The 19,756-nt window shown below is 51.2% G+C and overlaps 2 protein-coding genes across 2 annotated transcripts in view; both read right to left on the bottom strand.

Moving 5' to 3' along the window:
• The window catches only part of LOC137432315 (serine/threonine-protein kinase 38), a 444,663-nt gene that overhangs the window by 211,886 nt on the left and 213,021 nt on the right, over positions 1 to 19,756 (bottom strand). The gene's annotated exons all lie outside the window — the stretch shown is intronic.
• Positions 1 to 19,756, bottom strand: part of LOC137432322 (transcription factor ETV6) — an 86,328-nt gene that overhangs the window by 45,491 nt on the left and 21,081 nt on the right. Inside the window, exons 3-4 of the mRNA XM_068124153.2 lie at positions 12,002 to 12,163; positions 9,228 to 9,338 (exon numbers count right to left, since the gene is read on the bottom strand). Coding sequence (XP_067980254.2) covers positions 9,228 to 9,338; positions 12,002 to 12,163 — 273 coding nt within the window. The remainder of the gene's footprint in view (positions 1 to 9,227; positions 9,339 to 12,001; positions 12,164 to 19,756) is intronic.

The raw sequence follows: 19,756 nt of genomic DNA, 5'->3' as shown, positions 1-19,756 counted from the left end.
AGCTTCTTTCCTCTGTCTGCAGTTCCACTTTCAATTACAGTAAAACTTTGTCAATAAATAATAGGTTTCCATCTATTCCTGCTGGGTTGTGCTACAGCACAGCGAAATAAGAGGAAATTACTTTAATGAGGAAACATCCACTTAATGATAAGTTCCTGTTACTTCCTTGGTACAGTCGAGCTACCTTTGTGCATGGTTTGAAAGCTTTCACGAGGTTGTTATTTAACCACAGCTAGAAAAGTAATAGGTTTAAGGTGTCCACATCCCCAATAGCAAACAGGCAATGCACTGGGACAAAATTGCCCATATTTTATCTCGGTGGCATGTAGTGCGGAATTTATTTAATGCTTGGGATGGGCTGGTCGGATGGCCGAGATGTACGCACATTCAATTTGTCTCCAAGCTGTCTAGCCTAGGTTAAAATATCGACCCAGCTATAAACTGTCATCACGGTGTTCCACAGGTTGGGCGATTCATAAATGTGTGTGCTCGGAGGTCGGATCACATGGTGTCCTTCGCGAATAGTAGGCGATCTATCACCGGCACCCTGAACAAATTACAAATTCCTGTTCTAACCTACAGGGGGCACTGCATCAGCGGCACAGCCATGCCCACACTCCCAGCAATAGCGCAAATAGCATCCACAGGCTGTATACGAAATGAATGACTGAATACTGTGGGATGTAATAGGTTGTTCGTGTCTGGTTTGAAACATCATGGGGATCTCCAAGTCCAAAGTGCATTTAATAACTTAATGTGGAGTACTAACGTTTGGAATCACATCCTCAACGTTGTGCAACAACTTATTTCAAGTGCACCGATGCCACATGGTATGAGTATGAGTTGTGAGGAATACATCCTTATTTGTGTGGATAAACATCAAGTGCAGATTGCATCACAATCTGAGAGGAAGTATTAGTAACACCATCTTTTTCCCATCATGATTTTGTTTTTCAACTCTTTCCCATACACACTCAGTGTCTCCATCCCCTCTGTCCGATTATTCACCACTTTTGCATCTTGCTTTAATTCCCTCCTTATACCTTCTGTTTAATAAATAAATATATTGTAGCGGCTACCGCTGGGTTTTCACAATCGCCTTGCACCTATCAAGGACGCGGAGCGATCACCATGCCGGGCTCGTCCTCAACTTGCCAGGCCGCAGCCAGGACGCTGGGCCACGCCCCCTCTCGCCTTTCCTGGGCAAACGCTCCGGGATAATATGTATATATATTGCTGCCCGATAAACGGGCTTTTCAGAGTGCCTGAGTGTTTGGTTTGATTAAAGCAACTCGGATGAATTCCAGCTTTTTGTCGCGTCCATTCTTCCGATCGACGTGGGAGCCCCAGCTCCTTCATTGGTGACCTACCGACATGGACACGGCAGTCGCCCTTAAACTGCCTACCTTCTGGGAGGCTCACGCGGCGGTTTGGTTCGCACAGGCGGATTCCCTGTTCGCCCTGCGAGGCATCACGGCCGACGACACCCGCTTCCACCATGTGGTAGCAGCGCTCGGTTCGGCCACCGCGGCCCGCGCCCTGAGCCTCCTCGAGAGCCCGCCAGCCGCTGACAAATACGGCGTGATTAAGAAGCTTCTCCTCGACGCTTTCGTCCTCCCATCGGCGGAACGCGCACGGCGCCTGCTCGACCTGCCCGAGCTCGGCGACACGCGCCCTTCCGAGCGAATGGACTACATGCTTTCACTGCTCGGCGAGCACTCTCCGGCATTCCTGTTCCGGGAGCTGTTCCTCCGTCAGCTGCCTAACCCGGTACGCCTCGCCCTGGCAAGCACGACGATCACAGATCCCCGGGCCCTTGCCAGAGAAGCCGACAAGATCTCCGCCGCAGGACAGCGCATCGCAGCGGCGACATGGGACCCACCGCCGTCCGACGCAACACCCATGGCGCCCGAGCACCCGGCACGGTCGACGACCGAACTGCCGACGCAATTGGCGGCCGCTACACCGAGCCGACCACCTCCAGCACGACGACCGGGGCCTCCACCTGACCAAGCGTGGTGTTACTATCATGCCAGGTTCGGACAGAAGGCCCGGACATGCCGACCCCCGTGCACCTTCGGCAGGCCGGTAAACGGCCGGGCCGGCGTTCATTACCAGCCATGAGCGCCGGCCACACGGGCAACTTACTGTTCATCATGGATAAAGCGTCCGGACGGCGCTTCCTGTGCGACACCGGCGCCCAACTGAGCGTCATACCCACCTCTGACCAGGACAGGCAATCCGCGGTTTGCGGCCCCTCCTTGGTTGCGGCCAACGGATCGACCATCCGCACCTTCGGCCCGCGCAACGTCACCCTCTGCTTCGGCGGCCAACGCTTTGCTTGGACGTTTGTAACCGCAAACGTGCCCATGGCTCTGCTAGGCGCCGACTTCCTCTGCGCACACGGACTGCTGGTGGACGTCCAACGGCGTCGTTTAATCAACGCCGAAACCTTCAGCTCCCTGGTATGCACATTGAGCAGCTCCGCGCCGACCGAGCTGGCATGCGCCGTCCCGGCGGCGAACGAGTTTGCTCGCCTGCTCACGGAGTTCCCGGCCCTCACGCGGCCGACGTTTTCGGCCGTCGCAGTACGGCATGGGATCGAGCACCACATACCAACCACGGGCCCGCCGGTCTACGCCAGGGCCCGCCGCCTCGACCCAGCCAAGCTCGCCGGGGCGAAGGCCGAATTTGACGCGTTGGAACACCTCGGCATCGTGCGGCGCTCCGATAGCGCGTGGGCCTCGCCACTGCACATCGTGCCAAAGCCGGGGGGTGGATGGCGCCCGTGTGGCGACTACCGCCGTCTCAATGACGCTACCACCCCCGACAGGTACCCGATCCCGCATATCCAAGACTTCTCCGCCCGTCTGGCGGGACGGGTCATTTTTTCGAAAATTGATCTCATACGGGGATATCACCAGGTACCTGTCAGGGCGGCCGACGTCCCTAAAACGGCAGTCATCACGCCGTTCGGCTTATTCGAATTCTTGCGGATGCCGTTTGGTCTCAAGAACGCGGCTCAGGCGTTCCAGCGCTTTATGTACGACGTGCTGCGTGACCTGCCGTTCCTTTTCGTTTACCTGGACGACATCCTCGTCGCCAGCACGTCCCGGGCCGAGCACCTCCTCCATCTCCGAACACTGTTCGGGCGCCTCAGCGAGCACGGCCTCATCGTCAACCCGGCCAAATGCCACTTCGGCACGACGGCCGTTGATTTTTTGGGCCACCACATCACCAAGAACGGGGCCGTGCCGCTGCCAACCAAGGTCGAGGCCATCACCACGTTCCCGCGTCCCCGCATCATAAAGGCCCTGCAGGAATTCCTGGGAATGGTGAATTTTTATCACCGCTTCGTGCCCCGCGCTGCTCAACTCATGCGGCCCCTCTACGAAGCCCTCCGGGGCACGCCGGCCAAGCACGACATCGCCTGGTCCGCAGCAATGGATGCCGCCTTCCAAAGCTCAAAGCGGGCCCTCGCCGACGCAACACTGCTAGCTCACCCGGTGCTCAACGCTCCCATCGCCCTCACCACGGATGCCTCCGACTACGCGGTGGGCGCCGTACATGAGCAATGGGTGAACGGGGTTTGGCAGCCACTCGCTTTTTTCAGCCGGCAGCTCCGGCCGAACGAGCTCAAATACAGCACGTTTGACCGGGAGCTCCTCGGTCTACACCTGGCCGTCCGCCATTTCCGCCACCTCCTGGAGGGCCGACCTTTCACGGCGTTCGTCGACCACAAGCCGTTGGTTTACGCCATGGCCAAGGTCACGGAGCCGTGGTCGGCCCGCCAACAGCGCCACCTCTCCGCCGTGTCGGAGTTTACCACGGACATCCGGCACGTCGCCGGCAAAAACAACGCCGTGGCCGACTGTCTTTCCCGGGCCAGCGCGAACGCGGTCCACCTGGGCGTGGACTTTGCGCTTATGGCGGCGGACCAAACCACCGACACCACGGTGCAAGCCCTCCGGGCGGCGGACACGGGCCTCCGCCTGGCCGACATCCCCTTCGCGGACACTGTCCTGCTCTGCGACGTCTCCCAAGGCCAGCCTCGCCCCATCGTGCCCGTCACCTGGCAACGCCACATCTTCGCCTCCCTCCACGGCCTTTCCCACCCGGGCCGGAAAGCTTCCCAGAAGCTGGTGTCGGCGCGATTCGTCTGGCACGGCCTTCGTCGGGACGTCCGCGATTGGACCAGCACCTGCACGGCCTGCCAACGGGCCAAGGTCCACCGACACACCCAGGCCCCGCTGGCACCTTTCACCGTGCCCGAACGACGTTTCGACCACGTCAACGTGGATCTGCTGGGCCCCCTCCCCCCGTCACGGGGGTTCACACACCTGCTCACCATGGTGGACAGGACCACCAGGTGGCCGGAGGCCGTTCCCCTCGTCTCCACCACCACCGCCGACGTGGCGCAGGCTTTCATCGCCACCTGGGTCGCCCGCTTCGGCGCACCGGCGGACATCTCGTCAGACCGCGGACCACAGTTCACCTCCGAGCTGTGGGGCGCGGTCGCCCGCAACCTGGGGGTCAAGCTCCACCGTACTACGGCCTACCACCCCCAAGCAAACGGGTTGTGCGAGCGATTCCACCGCTCCATGAAGGCCGCGCTCATGGCCGGCCTTCAAGACGGCGGTTGGGCCGACCGGCTGCCGTGGGTCCTTTTGGGCCTCCGCACGGCCCCCAAGGAGGACCTCCAGGCATCCACCGCCGAGCTTGTCTATGGCCAGGCGCTACGCGTCCCGGGCGAATTCGTGCCCGACGCTACCAGTCCCTGGTCCGCAGCTCACCAGCGCTCGGACCTCCAGGAGGCCGCCCGACGGTTTGCCCCCGTGCCAACATCCCACCATGGTGACCCCCAGTCCTACGTCCCCCCAGCACTTCGCACAGCGGAGTATGTTTTTGTGCGTCACGACGCACATCCGGGGCCACTCCGGCCGCCATACGACGGGCCCTTCCGGGTGCTGCGACGGGACGACAAGTCGTTCGTCATCGACATCGGCGGCAGGTCGGACCGGATTGCGGTGGACCACCTCAAGCCGGCGCACGTGGACGTCGACCACCCACCACGGGTGGCCCTTCCGCCACGGCGAGGCCGCCCCCCGTCCACGGTGCCCCCCACTCGACCGCCCACCACCACACCGGACCCCCTCCCACGACCCGCCAGGGGTCGCTTCGGCCGGGTCATCAGGACCCCCCTCAAATTGACCCTGCCGGTGCAAGTCGATTCTGGGGGGACGTGTGTAGCGGCTACCGCTGGGTTTTCACAATCGCCTTGCACCTATCAAGGACGCGGAGCGATCACCATGCCGGGCTCGTCCAGGACGCCCGGGCAGGCTCGCCCTCAACTTGCCAGGCCGCAGCCAGGACGCTGGGCCACGCCCCCTCTCGCCTTTCCTGGGCAAACGCTCCGGGATAATATGTATATATATTGCTGCCCGATAAACGGGCTTTTCAGAGTGCCTGAGTGTTTGGTTTGATTAAAGCAACTCGGATGAATTCCAGCTTTTTGTCGCGTCCATTCTTCCGATCGACGTGGGAGCCCCAGCTCCTTCAATATTTTAAAAACGTATTCCTCCTCTTTTTCCTCCACACTCTCTCCATCAATTTAAAACTTTTTAAACATAATTTTTTTAATGTTCAATCTTCTCACATACTTGCTTCCAAATACCTTTCTCCCAGTCTGCTTTCCATTCTCCCATTTTGGATGACTCGTACACCCGTGCTTCGTCCACCATCGTGTCCATATCGCACTGTCTTTCTTCATGCCTTTAATCCTCGTTGCCATATCAATCCTGATGTCTGTCTTCATCGCTCTGACTTTGGAATCCTTAAATCCAACAGTTTTTGAACTGTGTGGGGCTACAGTGACAAACTCCATCACATAATTACCCCGACATCTACCTCCCCATGTCAACTTCACACCCCCAGGTTCCCCTACACTCACTCCACACCCCCCCCCCCATCCCCACCCCCACATCCACCCCCCATGTCAACTTCACACCCCCAGGTTCCCCTACACTCACTCCACCCTCCCCCCCACCCCCACGTCATCTTCACACCCAGGTTCCCCTACACTCACTCCAGACTCCCCCAACACCACTACTCAGCATCCCTCAAACATGCATCCATCCACCACATGCCATTCCTTGCTTTCCATCTCCCTCTCCTCTTCCCCAGACTTCTGCCCTCTCTTCTCTATCCAGCATCCCACCCCCTCTCTGCCTCCCTGGCGTCCCGCCTCCTCTCTGCCTCCCTGGCGTCCCGCCCCCTCTCTGCCTCCCTGGCGTCCCGCCCCCTCTCTGCCTCCCTGGCGTCCCGCCTCCTCTCTGCCTCCCTGGCGTCCCGCCTCCTCTCTGCCTCCCTGGCGTTCCGCCTCCTCTCTGCCTCCCTGGCGTCCCGCCTCCTCTCTGCCTCCCTGGCGTCCCGCCTCCTCTCTGCCTCCCTGGCGTCCCGCCTCCTCTCTGCCTCCCTGGCGTCCCGCCTCCTCTCTGCCTCCCTGGCGTCCCGCCTCCTCTCTGCCTCCCTGGCGTCCCACCTCTTCTCTGCCTCCCTGGCGTCCCACCGCCTCTCTGCCTCCCTGGCGTCCCGCCTCGTCTCTGCCTCCCTGGCGTCCCGCCTCCTCTCTGCCTCCCTGGCGTCCCGCCTCCTCTCTGCCTCCCTGGCGTCCCGCCTCCTCTCTGCCTCCCTGGCGTCCCGCCTCCTCTCTGCCTCCCTGGCGTCCCGCCTCCTCTCTGCCTCCCTGGCGTCCCGCCTCCTCTCTGCCTCCCTGGCGTCCCACCTCTTCTCTGCCTCCCTGGCGTCCCACCGCCTCTCTGCCTCCCTGGCGTCCCGCCTCGTCTCTGCCTCCCTGGCGTCCCGCCTCGTCTCTGCCTCCCCGGCGTCCCGCCTCCTCTCTACCCCGGCATCCTGCCCCCTCTCCACCCCCCTGCGTCCCACGTCCCCATACGTCTTGCCCTCTCAACGTCCCGCCCCTCTCTGCCTCCCCAGCGTCCCGCCTCCCCTCCGCTTTCCTCCACTTCCCACCTCCTCTCTGCCTCCCCGGTGTCCCTCAGAGCCGGACAAGGTCTTTGCTCGGATAATTCTCCATAGGGTTCGCCACTATCTGCTTGAGCATCAGCACTCAAAGCAGTTTCGCTTTACACCAATGAGGTCAATGATTGACCGTATCCTTGCTCTTAATATAAGGTTCTCACTGATCGAACGCAAGTTTCAGCAGTGGGCTGCTCGCAGCCTATGTTGATCTCCGCAAAGTGTCCAATTCACTGAATTGGGATTCCCTCTGAGGTTTACCGGTCTTCGTGGGATACCACCAAAACTGATCAATCTGATTTCTAAACTATACTCTGGGACTGAGAGTGCTGTAAGATGTGGTCATCAATCTCTGACTTATTTACTGTTGTTACGGGAGTTTGTCAGGGATGTGAACTGGCCCACACACGTTTCAGCGCTTGTATGGACTGGATTCTGGGGAGGATGTCGGAGAGATATAACTGCGGTGCATCGCTTGGGAATGTCAAGATCTCTGACCTTAATTTCGCAGATGATGCAGTCACCTTTGTGGAGACTCTGGATATCCTTCTGGAGGCCCTCATGGTGCTGAATGAGGAATATGAGCCACTGGGATTATGGGCCTCCTGGGTCAAAACTAAGATCCAGGCTTTCAATGACATCTTGGATGCTGCTATCTTGTCTGTACCTGTCCATGGCGAGGATGTTGAGGTCACAGGGAGATCCACTTACCTTGGCAGGATGTTGAGGTTGAGGTCACAGACAGTCTCCACATGTTGTGAGCCAGACGTCGATAGACCTCTGGGTCGGGCCTGGGGAGTCATTAATTCACTATATCATGGGGTGTGGCATTGTCAGTACCTATGCAGGAGGATGGAAGTCCGAGTCTATGTCATTGGTGCTTCCAGTCTTGCTCCACGAGTGTGAGACTTGGAGGATCCGAGATAAAGGCTTTACTCCTTCGGTACCAGGTATTTTCGGAGAATCCTTAGCTGTCGCTCTTTGTGTCCAATGAGCATGTGTTGAGAGAGACTCTGATGCGATTTGTTTTCTGTCTAGTCTGTGAGTCAGTTGCAGCTGTATACACATGTAACATGTCTGGAGAATGGGCAGACAAAGGCCCCTGGAGTAACAGCAGAAAGTTGGCGCGCTACTCCGGCGTATGCTCCCATACCTGACCTGACCTGTATTCGACCTGACCTGAGGGTCTTGCACCCTCTTCCCTCTCTTGGCTCAGTCCCTCCCAGGTTTCTGTAGGGTGCACACGATCCGCCAGTAACCCTCTCCTTCTTAAACTCCCAAAATCCAGGCTCACTGCTCACCTACATTCATTTGTTCCTCTTTTCTCTCGTCTATGGAACTAACTTCCCCAGTCTGGTCAGTCCCATTCGTATCCATCCAGGGATTCAAGACAGCTATTCACCACTACCTCAGATAATCTGTCAACACACACACACACACACACACACACACACACACACACACACACACACACACACACACACACACACACACACACACACACACACACACACACACACACACACAACCTGTGTGTTATGGGGGCTGATGTCTTTTACCCCCAAAAGACCACATTTCCAAAGCATTCCCCTTTTCCAGTTTCTTGTGATTTTTCCTCCTCCCCTTTCCTTCCCTTTCCTTTTTTCACTCTTGGATTGGTTTATTCCTTTTCTGTTACATCCCCGCTGCCCCCCTTTCTCTCGTCGATGCTTCATTCAGTTTATGTGCAGCTTTATTCACCCCCATGTGTCCTTCTCCCTTTCCTCTCCATCTCAGGCTAACTCTCACTTCTACTCTGCATTTATATCATAATGCTGGAGTTTCCCCACTTCCCATTTTGTTCCCTTCCATTCTGCTCCAGCTCTTCTATGAGCCATGATCATGTGTATAAAAAAACAAGTAAAGAATAAGAATATATCTTTGATCTTTGATCTTTCAAACATGGATGTGAGTGGCAATTGCACCGTCTCTAATGCATTAAACGAAATGCAGGCCGTCTGGGCGGGTTTAACATTCTTCCAATCAGAAACCAGGAGAGGTGGATTAACCCGGAACCTTTGCTGTCGGACTCTGTCACGCTGAAAATCTCCGAGGCCATGGAGTGGCCACGCCCCCAAAGATGTCCACCGGTGGATGAGTAAACACAACGTTTGAATCCACCATCCCCAAACAAACAAGTAATGTGAACTGACCTGGCTGTGCCGAGGGTGAAGACAAAGGAAGCATAAGTTGATGATATAAAGGCCATGGGTCACGTTTTGATTTGTTCAAAACCCTCTGCAGCAGCTCGTAGAGCACGTCTCCTGTAAACCAGCACCGGTACACACACCCGTTGTATGTCACGTCCAGTGAAACTCCATGCGGACTCGAAGCGAGCCAGCATAAGCAACATCACTTGATGATCCAGTATCTCGTATGCTCATTTTGTGGTGGAGGCAACATTTAAAAAAGAAAGCTACAATAGGTCTTCTTAATGTTCAAAATGGTGTGTTGAGAGAGCAGACCGATATTGAAACAAACCAGGACTAGGAAGTTATTCAAACGTTTGTGAAGTGAAGAAAAATATGTATAAGCCAGCGCGCAGTAACCAAACATCCTTTAAATATATGAGGGCAATCCTTTGAAATGTATCCACCCGAAAGGAACCTCAGATGACGTCACAATACTCACAACAAGTGTGTCGACTCTCAAGAGAGCCAGAAAATATAAAGCCAACCTCAATAATTAACTTTCAAACTTGTCTCCTTCCTCAAAAACCAGGTGCCACCTTGATAAGTCTGTCTCTAGAGTATTCCCCTTACCCCCTTCAATCCCGCCCCTCACTTCAAATGGCACCACTGCAGACTCAGATCATGAGAAGGCCAAATGCCTCAATTTTGTGTTTCCAAATCTTGTATCCCCGACCCCTGTGTGTCATGGTACCCACTCTACTCACCTCGCTCTCAGTTCACTCATCTCGCTCTCAGTACCCACTCTACCCAGTCGTACCCAACTGCACCTGGACTCTGTCTTTTGCATCTGAGAAGGTGGAGAAGTTTCTGGCAACACTCGACTCTCATTCTGCAACTGCCTCAGATGGCATCCACACACGTGTCCTGAACACTTGCTCTGCTGCTCTCGCACTTCCTCCTTTTGCTCTGTTCACCTTATCCTATTTGCTTGGTCATCTTCCATGTGCTTGGAAATCAGCTAACATCTCTGCATTACATAAAAAGGTACAAACACCGATCGCCCTAACGACATACCTATAAGCTGACGTCCCATCATCAGCAACGTCAAGGAATCCATCATTACAGTCTACATAAAATCCTTCCTTTGCCCTAATGGCCTTAACTCAGACCATCACTTCGGAATCAGACCAGGTCACTCTGCCCTGGACATGCTGCTTCTGCTCTCGCAACAATGGATGGAGGCCCTCAATATCAGACATGAGATCACGACTGTCCCTCGAGATATATTTCGAGCATTCCATAGTCTGGCATCCCGCCTTGCTCTCCAAACTGTCTGCCCATGGAAGCAAACACCAACTCCATGCTCGGAATACTGATTTCCTCCACTCCCGTAGTCAACGTGTGGTTCCCAATGGAATCCTTTCTTCTCCTCTCCCTGTCAAGGCTGGAGTACCCCTAGGAGGTGTTCTAGGCCCCCATCCTATTCCTAATCTTAATGAACAATCTCTCTGACTCTCCGGAAACTCCCTTTTATCTATTTGCTGATCACTCCACCCTCCGCTATAACATCCCCCATCCTTCATCTCGGCAGGCTGTAGCCTCTTCCCTCTCTCCAGACCTTGATGGAATTGTGAGCTGGTCAAACACTTGGAATATGTCTTTCAATCCTGCGAAATCTCATACTCTCACTCGATCTTTCCAAAATGACCGTTGAGGGAACCCTCCCATCTACTGTCGTAACAAAACTCTTGAAGAAGTTCACTCACTGAAACGTTTGGGCCTCACTATCGGCCATGATCTTTCTTGGGCAAACCACATATGCAAGTTGGCCCTGAATGCTAGTTGCTGACTGGGTATCCTGCATTGTGCAAATTGCACACCTGAACTTTTATCTCCCGACACCCTAGAAAAAATGTTATGTAGAATTCTGTAGAATTTGTACTGTTGTGTATTTTAGAACAATCGAGTTCTGTAGAATATTCACGGAACATTTTTGCAAGGAAAGGCCTTTACCCACAGCTTGATGGAATACTGCTCTCTTGTCTGGGCTGGCACCCCTGCATCACACATGTCACTCAGCTTGATGCCGTAGAAACCAAGGCCTTCAAAATCATTGGTATCTCCCGCGATGAAGCCGAGTCTCGGACTATCACTTTCACATCGCAGGCACGTCGGTGGTCTATCTGTCTTCTCCCACCTCCTTTCTGGTCTTGGACCCTCCGCCTTTTCCAGGCCCTGCCCCCATCTGCTCCTCCAGGTTTCTGCAGGGCTGCCCGCCACCACCTTCTCGTGAAACCCCCAAAATCTAGACTCACTGCTCACCTCTACTCATTCATTCTGCATTTTTCCCCACTTGTGGAACTAACTTCCAAAGTCTCTTTCTTCCCTCCAGTGTTTCAAGATAACTATTCACCACCATCTCAGGTCATCCCTCATCCACAACCATGATCTTTTCTACACCGCATTAACCCCTCTCAATCACACCTCTTTTCATGTTTCCAGTTTTTCCTTCCACTTCTGTGATTCGGAGTGCAGCTGTGTCCACCTTGTTCTTCCCCTGCATCCTCACTTTGACCTCGTACTTCGCCACATCCCTTATTTCTCCAAGTCTCCCTCTATTTGTACCTCTACCCTGCTGATGAAGCCACAATATTACTGTATATACAAAACATTAAAAGCTCCGTCGATTTTGTTGTTGTTGTTGGGAACAATTGTGCTGTTGATCGACAACTAGGTATGCTCACCATAACCGATAAGAAGTCCCATTATCATTGATAAATGTATGGCACACTCACCATATTCAGGACAGCGCGTGCGAAAGTCATCCTTGGTCAGGAGACAGAGGCCTTTCCCATTCATCTCAAACTTGGATGTATCAATGGAAGACAGGGACAGCTCGTCCTCAGCCCAGCGCAGCCATCGGCCCACGTCTTCCTTACTCAACGTAGCAGGGTGCGCTGCAAGCATACAGCAGCCCAAATTACTCATTTTCGACCACAAGTATTTGTAACCTAGTATCTCTGTACAGTGTTACTGTACCACTCCATGAGGCTCATAAGTAGGTCTCATGCGAGGTTTTTTATCGGTCTCTATCAGAGGCACGACGAGCTTGGTGATTTAGGATATCTTACAAATTAACTCTTTCTGGGTTAGAGCACTGTTGTTGTGGGATTAGAGTCAAACCACTGTTCTGGTGCAGGAGGCACTGCACCTGAAATATGCTGGTTGCCCCATCTGCAAGTTTGTGGACAGAGAATACCCCATATTTTTGGTATTCTAAGAGCTATATTCACCTATATATTCCATCACTAAATGAAATGACATGTCCGTGTTTTGTTAGGATAGACTAAATGTTCGGATAGAAAAAGGAAATCAATATTGTATGCACATTTAAATGGGATGTGGCTGAAATATGGTTAAGATGGTCCAAATGGCCTTTTCTTGACTCCCTGCATATATTTGCAGGTTTGATTTGACCTGACCGAATCTGTTCCGAATCTCGGCTTTTAGAATCCCGACCCAGCTATAAACTGTCATCCTGGTGTTTCACAGGCAGGGTGATTCATCAATGTGTGTGCAGTCCATCGGATGGACGTTAAGGATCATCTCGCTGCCAGCATTCATTGGTGGACATTAAAGATCCGACAATGTCCAACGCAAAGAGTAGGCTAGCTGTCGCCGACACCATGAACATATTCCATATTCCTGCCCCAACCAGGAGAGGGCATTGCATCAGCGTCATAGCCGCACCCTCAGCCAACGATGCATATGGATGAAGAAGAAGATCGTAAAAACATTGGATATAATCATGAAACCCTCGAATGTCCACTAAAACAGGAGAGATATTGACTCTGCCAACAACGACTTTTCTGTGGTGTTACATTGCTGTGGTTCCAAATCTGAGCATCAAATCATTTATTTAGCACAATTTGGCACATTTACATTTACATTTTAGCACAAATTTACATTTAGCACATTTAGCACAAAAAGCACAATTTATTCAGGAAACATGTTAGTCGTGCCAGAACAAACCTGGCACCCTCCAAAGCCTACAGCATAAATAACCCAAATTGGGGCATTATCTTTCTATGAACGCTGACTTCAGAACGGAAAGCACGTTGTCAGTCCCAGACCCACATGCAGACAGAACACAGGCCTTTATCGGTGCTCGTTTTGTGCCAAAGAAAAGTTGCCAAAATTCTGCCAAGTGGGGTATTAACTCCCACTCGATCTATTTCCTGAATTCTAAATTTGGATGAACTAAAATTCAACTTGATGAAAATATTACTTCCATTATCCCATAAAAGCATTTGAAGTATTAAAATAGCCTTCATTTTAATGATATGTTATTAATGCACTATTTTGCAACAGGTGTAAGTACCTCCCATGAGCACAGCGCAAAGCGCGGTTAAGCAATATTGGTTCTGTCTGTCTGTCTGATTAACAGAGCAGACGTCAGTCCATGATTGACAAACAACTTAATCTCAATTGAATGTTATATTGCAAACACTGTAGAACACAAATCGGAACACGAACCTGCAGTTTAGCAGTTCTGAATTTGGCAAATTGTACGAAATCTCACCCCGAATGCGCATGCACAGAGAGGAGTAAGGTAATTGTTTTCGTCTGTCTGCATGTCTAGCAGTTGAACAAAATTGAAAATCATTCCCAACAGAAAACGTCGTTTTTAAGGACGCCATAAAGCACACAAACAACAGGCACGAAGAACTAATGTAAAGTGTTAAATACGGTGGTGTAAAAGACGCTGCATCAAGGGTACTAAATGTCTGAAAAAAGTTATTTTTTTACAGTTTTTAAAGCCTTTATTAATTTAAATTGAATTGTATACTTGAACACCGTCGAACACAAATCGCTTTGCCTACACTTCCCAAAATGGTTAGTTCAGCAGTACAATTTATGCCATCTCGACCAATCAAATTTGCCGCTGGCGCTCTCCCTTTGGGAGAATATAAAGATTCAGACAAAATTGTGGCTCGTACTCAGAAGCGTGCTTGGATATATAGATTGTGTTCGGAAACACAAAGCAAGATTTAACTAGAATGACCGCAGTGTGATCATAACATGCGACAAAATCCGTTAATGAGCCGATTGGGAAACACATTTAATGTGCTATTAAAATATTAACTCAACACCTCTTATCCATGTCACCCTCCCCAAGGTTATATCAGAATGAGCCGATTCGTCACACGGTCACGGATTGTTTAACTCCAATAAGGGCCGCTCAAAAATTATGTACCGCTACTCTTTCAGAGAGGCACGTCACGTGTGTGCTGATGGGCTTGATGAAACCTTACTAATAATTTTTATTCGACATCGATTAGATTTTTCGGTGTCCTTCATTGTGCGTAACACTCGACCAAAACAAAGCCAATGGAAATGTGATGCAACAAACCCGAGCAGTGTATAATCAGCAGAGGCCTACAGGACTGATGTCTTAAAGCTCACCAGAAAACCAAGATGGCGGCTATATTTTGTCTCAGTGCTACGGTGGGTGGAGTCGAGCGATAAATGTGGGTGGGGTCCTGCAGCTGTCTGACCAATGGGTGCACATTTCCAAAATCGTCCCCACCAAGAACAACAACAGCAACAACAACCATGCGGAAATCTTGTAGACAAGAAAGACCCTTCCCATGTTCCTTTTTCACAAGATTGCATGAGGTAAGATGTTCTATGAATTCTCTCATTTTTATCGTACTTGAAGACGATTTTACAATACTACCACTTGAGGATTTGCACCCCAAAACTTGAATTGAACATTCTCCATGCTTAATTGTTGGTTTCATGCAAGGCTCTTTATAAGTTTTTCATCATCTCTCATACTGTCTGATTCCATCCAAATAACAAACTTTGACTCGTCTGTCCAAAGCACGTGTTACGGTTCTGTGAAAGGGCCCCAAAGGTAAGTGCAACCCACATACAGGTTCCTCAGTGTAGTTATTTCCATTGCATAATTTTAGAATAGCTCCTTCCCCTTGTGTAGTGGGTTAATATGTGAAATAATGCGTTGGTGAAGGGTAGAGAGGTTTTTCCCCCTTTTCCTCCTTTTTCTTAGCGGTAATTATAAATTATTTATAGTCTGGACAAGCTTCGTGGTGCGTGCTGTGTAACGCGGGCACTCATTTGCATATTGCGCCAAAAGCTGGTTCAAATCGCGCGCCAGAACCCAACGGCCTTTCCTTTATTCCCGTAATCTTTCCTTTTGTACATGGCACATAAGAACATCACAATGACCTTTTATTAATACAGATTTTTAGTTACACTTGTTTCTTACGCACACATTAAATTCCATGACAGTAAGCCATTATACACGCCGTTCATTGCCACCCGAGAGCCTCACCACTCCACTCGCCACAACCTTCGCTACAACACACATGACTTGTTCACCTTCTGTTATCATCCTCACCTCATCCACCGAGCAGCATTTGCTGCAGGAAGCAAGGTGACGGGATTGCTTGAAGCGACGACCAGCACTTTAGTTCACCGGATTTTGTTATACATCAGAACAGACAGGCGTTAATTGGCCATTAGCATCATGTGGACCTTGAATCACTTCATGTGTCTTCAGCAAGCAATTATGTTCTCCCAGCACTTGTCCCGCAGTGAGAACACATCGCTACCCCTCCCACCCCTATTAAATTGATTTCTTAAATTTTTTGTTAAATTAAATGCAACTGCTCTCTCTCTCTCTCTCTCTCGTGCACAGATTTATCCCATCTCGTTTTCATTTGTCATACCCTTCCTCCCATCCATGGTACACGGAATATTGTGGTGACGCAGTTGCCCTGAAACAACTTGCCTTCGCCTCCTGGAAGTCAAATCCAACGGAAGGCAATCTCATTTCCTTTCACAAAGCCAGGAACAAGTGTGTGTCTACCCTCAGGAGAGCCAGGAAACAAGATCTCTCAACTCTCAAGAGTGAACTCTCAAACCTGTCCCCCTCTTCCAAATCCTGGTGGCATCTTGTCAAATCTGTTTCTGGTGTTTGTTCCCCCTCCATCCCCTCCCTTACCTCAAACGGCTACACAGCTGACCCCGCACGTGAAAAAGCTGAATGCCTCAACTCTGTGTTTGCCTCAAAATCTTGTGTTCCAAACCCATCCCTCTCTGTACCCACCGTACCCAGTCGTACCCAGCTGCTCCTGGACTCTGTGTCCTTTCCTCCTGACAAGGTGGAGAAGTTTCTGTCAAACCCTGATTCTTGATTCTGCAACTGGACCAGATGGCATCAGCCCACGGGTCCTAAAATCCTGCTCTGCCGCTCTTTCACACCCTCTCTCTGTTCTCTTCGCCCTCTTTTTTGCTCAAGGTCATCTGCCATTAGCTTAGAAATCAGCCAACATCACCGCTTTACACAAAAAGGTGCAAAAACAGATTCTTGCAACTACAGACCAATCAGGCTGCTCTCAATTATCAGCAAAATCATGGAATCCATCATTGCTTCGGATATCAAATCCTTCCTCTTCTCCAATGGCTTGATCTCTGATCATCAACTTGGTTTCAGACCAGGTCATTCTACTCTGGACATGCTACTTCTGCTGTCTCAACAATGGATGGAGGTCCTCAATGCCAAACAGGAAATCAGAGCTGTCTCCCTCGACATATCACGTGCCTTCGATACGGTCTGGCACCCCGCTCTGCTCAACAAACTCTCCTCTTATGGTATCCATGGAAATCTCCACGCATGGCTTGCGGACTTCCTCTCTGGTCAAAGTCAACGACGTAGTCAACGACCAGTCCTGTTCAGGCTGGAGTTCCCCCAAGGCAGTGTTCTGTGCCCTGTGCTTTTTCTGGTCTTCATCAATGATCTCTCCGACTCTCTGGAAAATCCTCTATATCTCTTTGCTGATGACTCCACTCTCTGCCGCTCCAGACATCATCCCTCAGATCGGCAGTCTGCAGCCTCCTCACTCTCTGCAGACGTGGACAAAATCACTCGTCAAACAAGTGGAACATGTCTTTCAATCCTGACAAATCTCACACTCTTACTATGTCTCTCTGAAAAGACCAACTGGACAACCCTCCCATCTACTTTCTCAACAATTATCTCCAAGAAGTTCTGTCACTCAAGCTTTTGGGTCTCACTATCTGCCATGATCTTTCCTGGGAAAACCACATTTCCAAGCTGGCCTCCAAAGCCAGTCGCCGACTGGGCATCCTCCGTCGTGCGAAGTCCTCCCTTGGCACACCTGAGCTCCTCACCACATACAGGGCTTTCATCCGCAGCTCAATGAAATACTGCTTTTTCCTCTGGGCTGGTGCCCCTGCCTCAAACCTAGCTTGGCTTCACGCTGTTGAAACCAAAGCTTTCAGAATCATTGGAATCTCCCACGATGAAGCTAACTCTGAGGGCCTTTCACTCACTCACCACAGACAGGTTGGTGGACTTTCTGTCTTCCACCGACTCCTCTCCGGCCTAGCTCCCCCAGCTCTGTTTGTGCTCTGTCCCCCAAATATTCCTACAGGTGGCACAAGATCTGCCAGCAACCCTCTTCTGGTGAAACTGCCAAAATCAAGACTCTCTGCTCACCTTCACTCCTTCACTCCTCTTTTCTCCCGCCTCTGGAACAAACTCCCTCACTCTCTTCAATCCCACTCCTCCTCCAGGTATTTAAATCAGTTGTTCACCACCATCTCTTATCTTCCCCCATCCAAAACCTTGATCTTTTCTACCCCCGTTAATTTCACCCCAGATCCACTTTTTTGAAATACCGACTTCTTTCCTTGAATTCCGAGCAGTGTCGATGTGTTTTATACCTCTCCCATCCCCCCCTCCCCTTCCCATGCCTCCACCACCCAAGCCCTCTCCCTCCCACACATCTCCCGATGTCCCTGCTCTCAAATGTTGTGTTTATGTGCTTCCCCTTCTCTCCCCATCTTGTCTCCCGCTCCCTTCATTGTATGTTTTTTATGTGTCTATTTGTTTTTCTTGTGATTATTGTTAGCTCTTACACGAGCCTCGATCTCGATCTTGTAGACAAAGGAAAAAATAAAAAATAAACTGCAAAAGCTCCATCCCTTGGCACATCGGAAGTGCCATCTGATGGAAATCAGCTGTGAAAGTCTGGTGAGGGTGGGGCAAAGCAGCGAAGAGCCAATTGGCATCCCGGATTCTGCCGTGAACCTTCTAGATTCCACTTCTAGGCCCCACCCTCGCTAAGGGATTATAAAGGTGCGGTGGGCGAAGGCTCCCTCTCTGCCTGCCTCACTGTCTCTGCCTGCACTCTCTATCTGCATGTGCATTGGTTATGGATGATCTGGGCTTGAGGGGTGGCTTTCACATTGGCGGGTCGGAGCTGGAAGCTGAAGTAGCAAGCAGATGGAGCGAGCACATTGATTAGGGCCAAACCAAGCCACGCTTGCACATACTTTTTAGACTCTCACACAGTAGGCTATCCACTTACACTTTCTATTCTCAGCTGTATTTTATTACTTTATCACCACTGATCACGCACCTTCACATTTTTCACTCGCACCACTCACATTTACATGCACGACACCCCAAACCATCTACACTCAACCCACCATAGGCACACAAGTATTACTCCCCTCTTTACCCCCTCCTTTAGCGTTTGGGTCACGGTAGCACGTCTGCTCTGTCCGGTAAGAGAAGAGGCCGTTTAACCCTCGCACTGTCTTTCTTTCTGTTCTTATCTTACCTTCCGTGAATGTCTGCTGGGTACCCTGTGCTGTGTAATAGCCGGTAGGTAAGGCATAGGTTAAGTCTGCATCTCAGACAGCATATTTTCTTTCCTGCATTGTAAATATCGCTGGCAGCCTTCATTACCCTTTGCTGTACATGTGAATTTGTATTCCCCCATTGTTCCTTTTATGTACACCTTTCCCCCACTGAACATTAAAGCCCTTGAGTTCCCTCCCCCCCCCCTTTCTTTCATGATCCTGCATTCCACATCACCACTTGTGAATAATTATTATAAATCTCTTTTTGACATTCCTTTCTATCTGTCCGCGTTCATCTTTTCACTGATCCAGCGCTGTTTGCATATTAGGTTAGACTGGGAGATTATAATTGCCCAACTAATTGGCTCATTACAGTCCTGCAGCATACACCAGCCGTAAGCTCGGGCACCCTAATTAAGATCTAATCAAGATAAGATTGGTGTATAGCCAAGGGTGCGTTCCCTGATTGGAAAGCATGTGGTACAGGTAAACGGTAAGTTAGACGGAGAACCCTGTAACCGTGTTGCGGACCAACTGCCGTTCACGGTTGCCGAGCAACCTGCAGAGGTATGAAGTTATTTGTGCCCAGTAGCCTCAGGCCCGGTAAGTCCGAGGGGAAATGAGGATACCCCCCTCTTAATAGACCCAAACCCCATGGTCGTAACACACGTATGACTCTTGCTCCATCCAATTTCTGTGTTCTTGTGCACATTTTAACCTTTTACCCTTGCTCCCCTTTCTTAAGTAAGGTTTTCTTACTGCAACACATCCTATAAGTCTTGATTTCATATGTAACCTTCGTACTGTTGAAGGATGGACAACGACACCTGAGCCTTCTGCAAGTTCTTTTG

This window comes from Myxine glutinosa, chromosome 8 (assembly GCF_964187855.1).
Source record: "Myxine glutinosa chromosome 8, kmMyxGlut1.1, whole genome shotgun sequence".
Classification (NCBI taxonomy): Eukaryota; Metazoa; Chordata; class Myxini; order Myxiniformes; family Myxinidae; genus Myxine; species Myxine glutinosa.
Note: the sequence above shows the minus strand (reverse complement) of the source record. Positions and strands in the feature narration are given on the sequence as shown.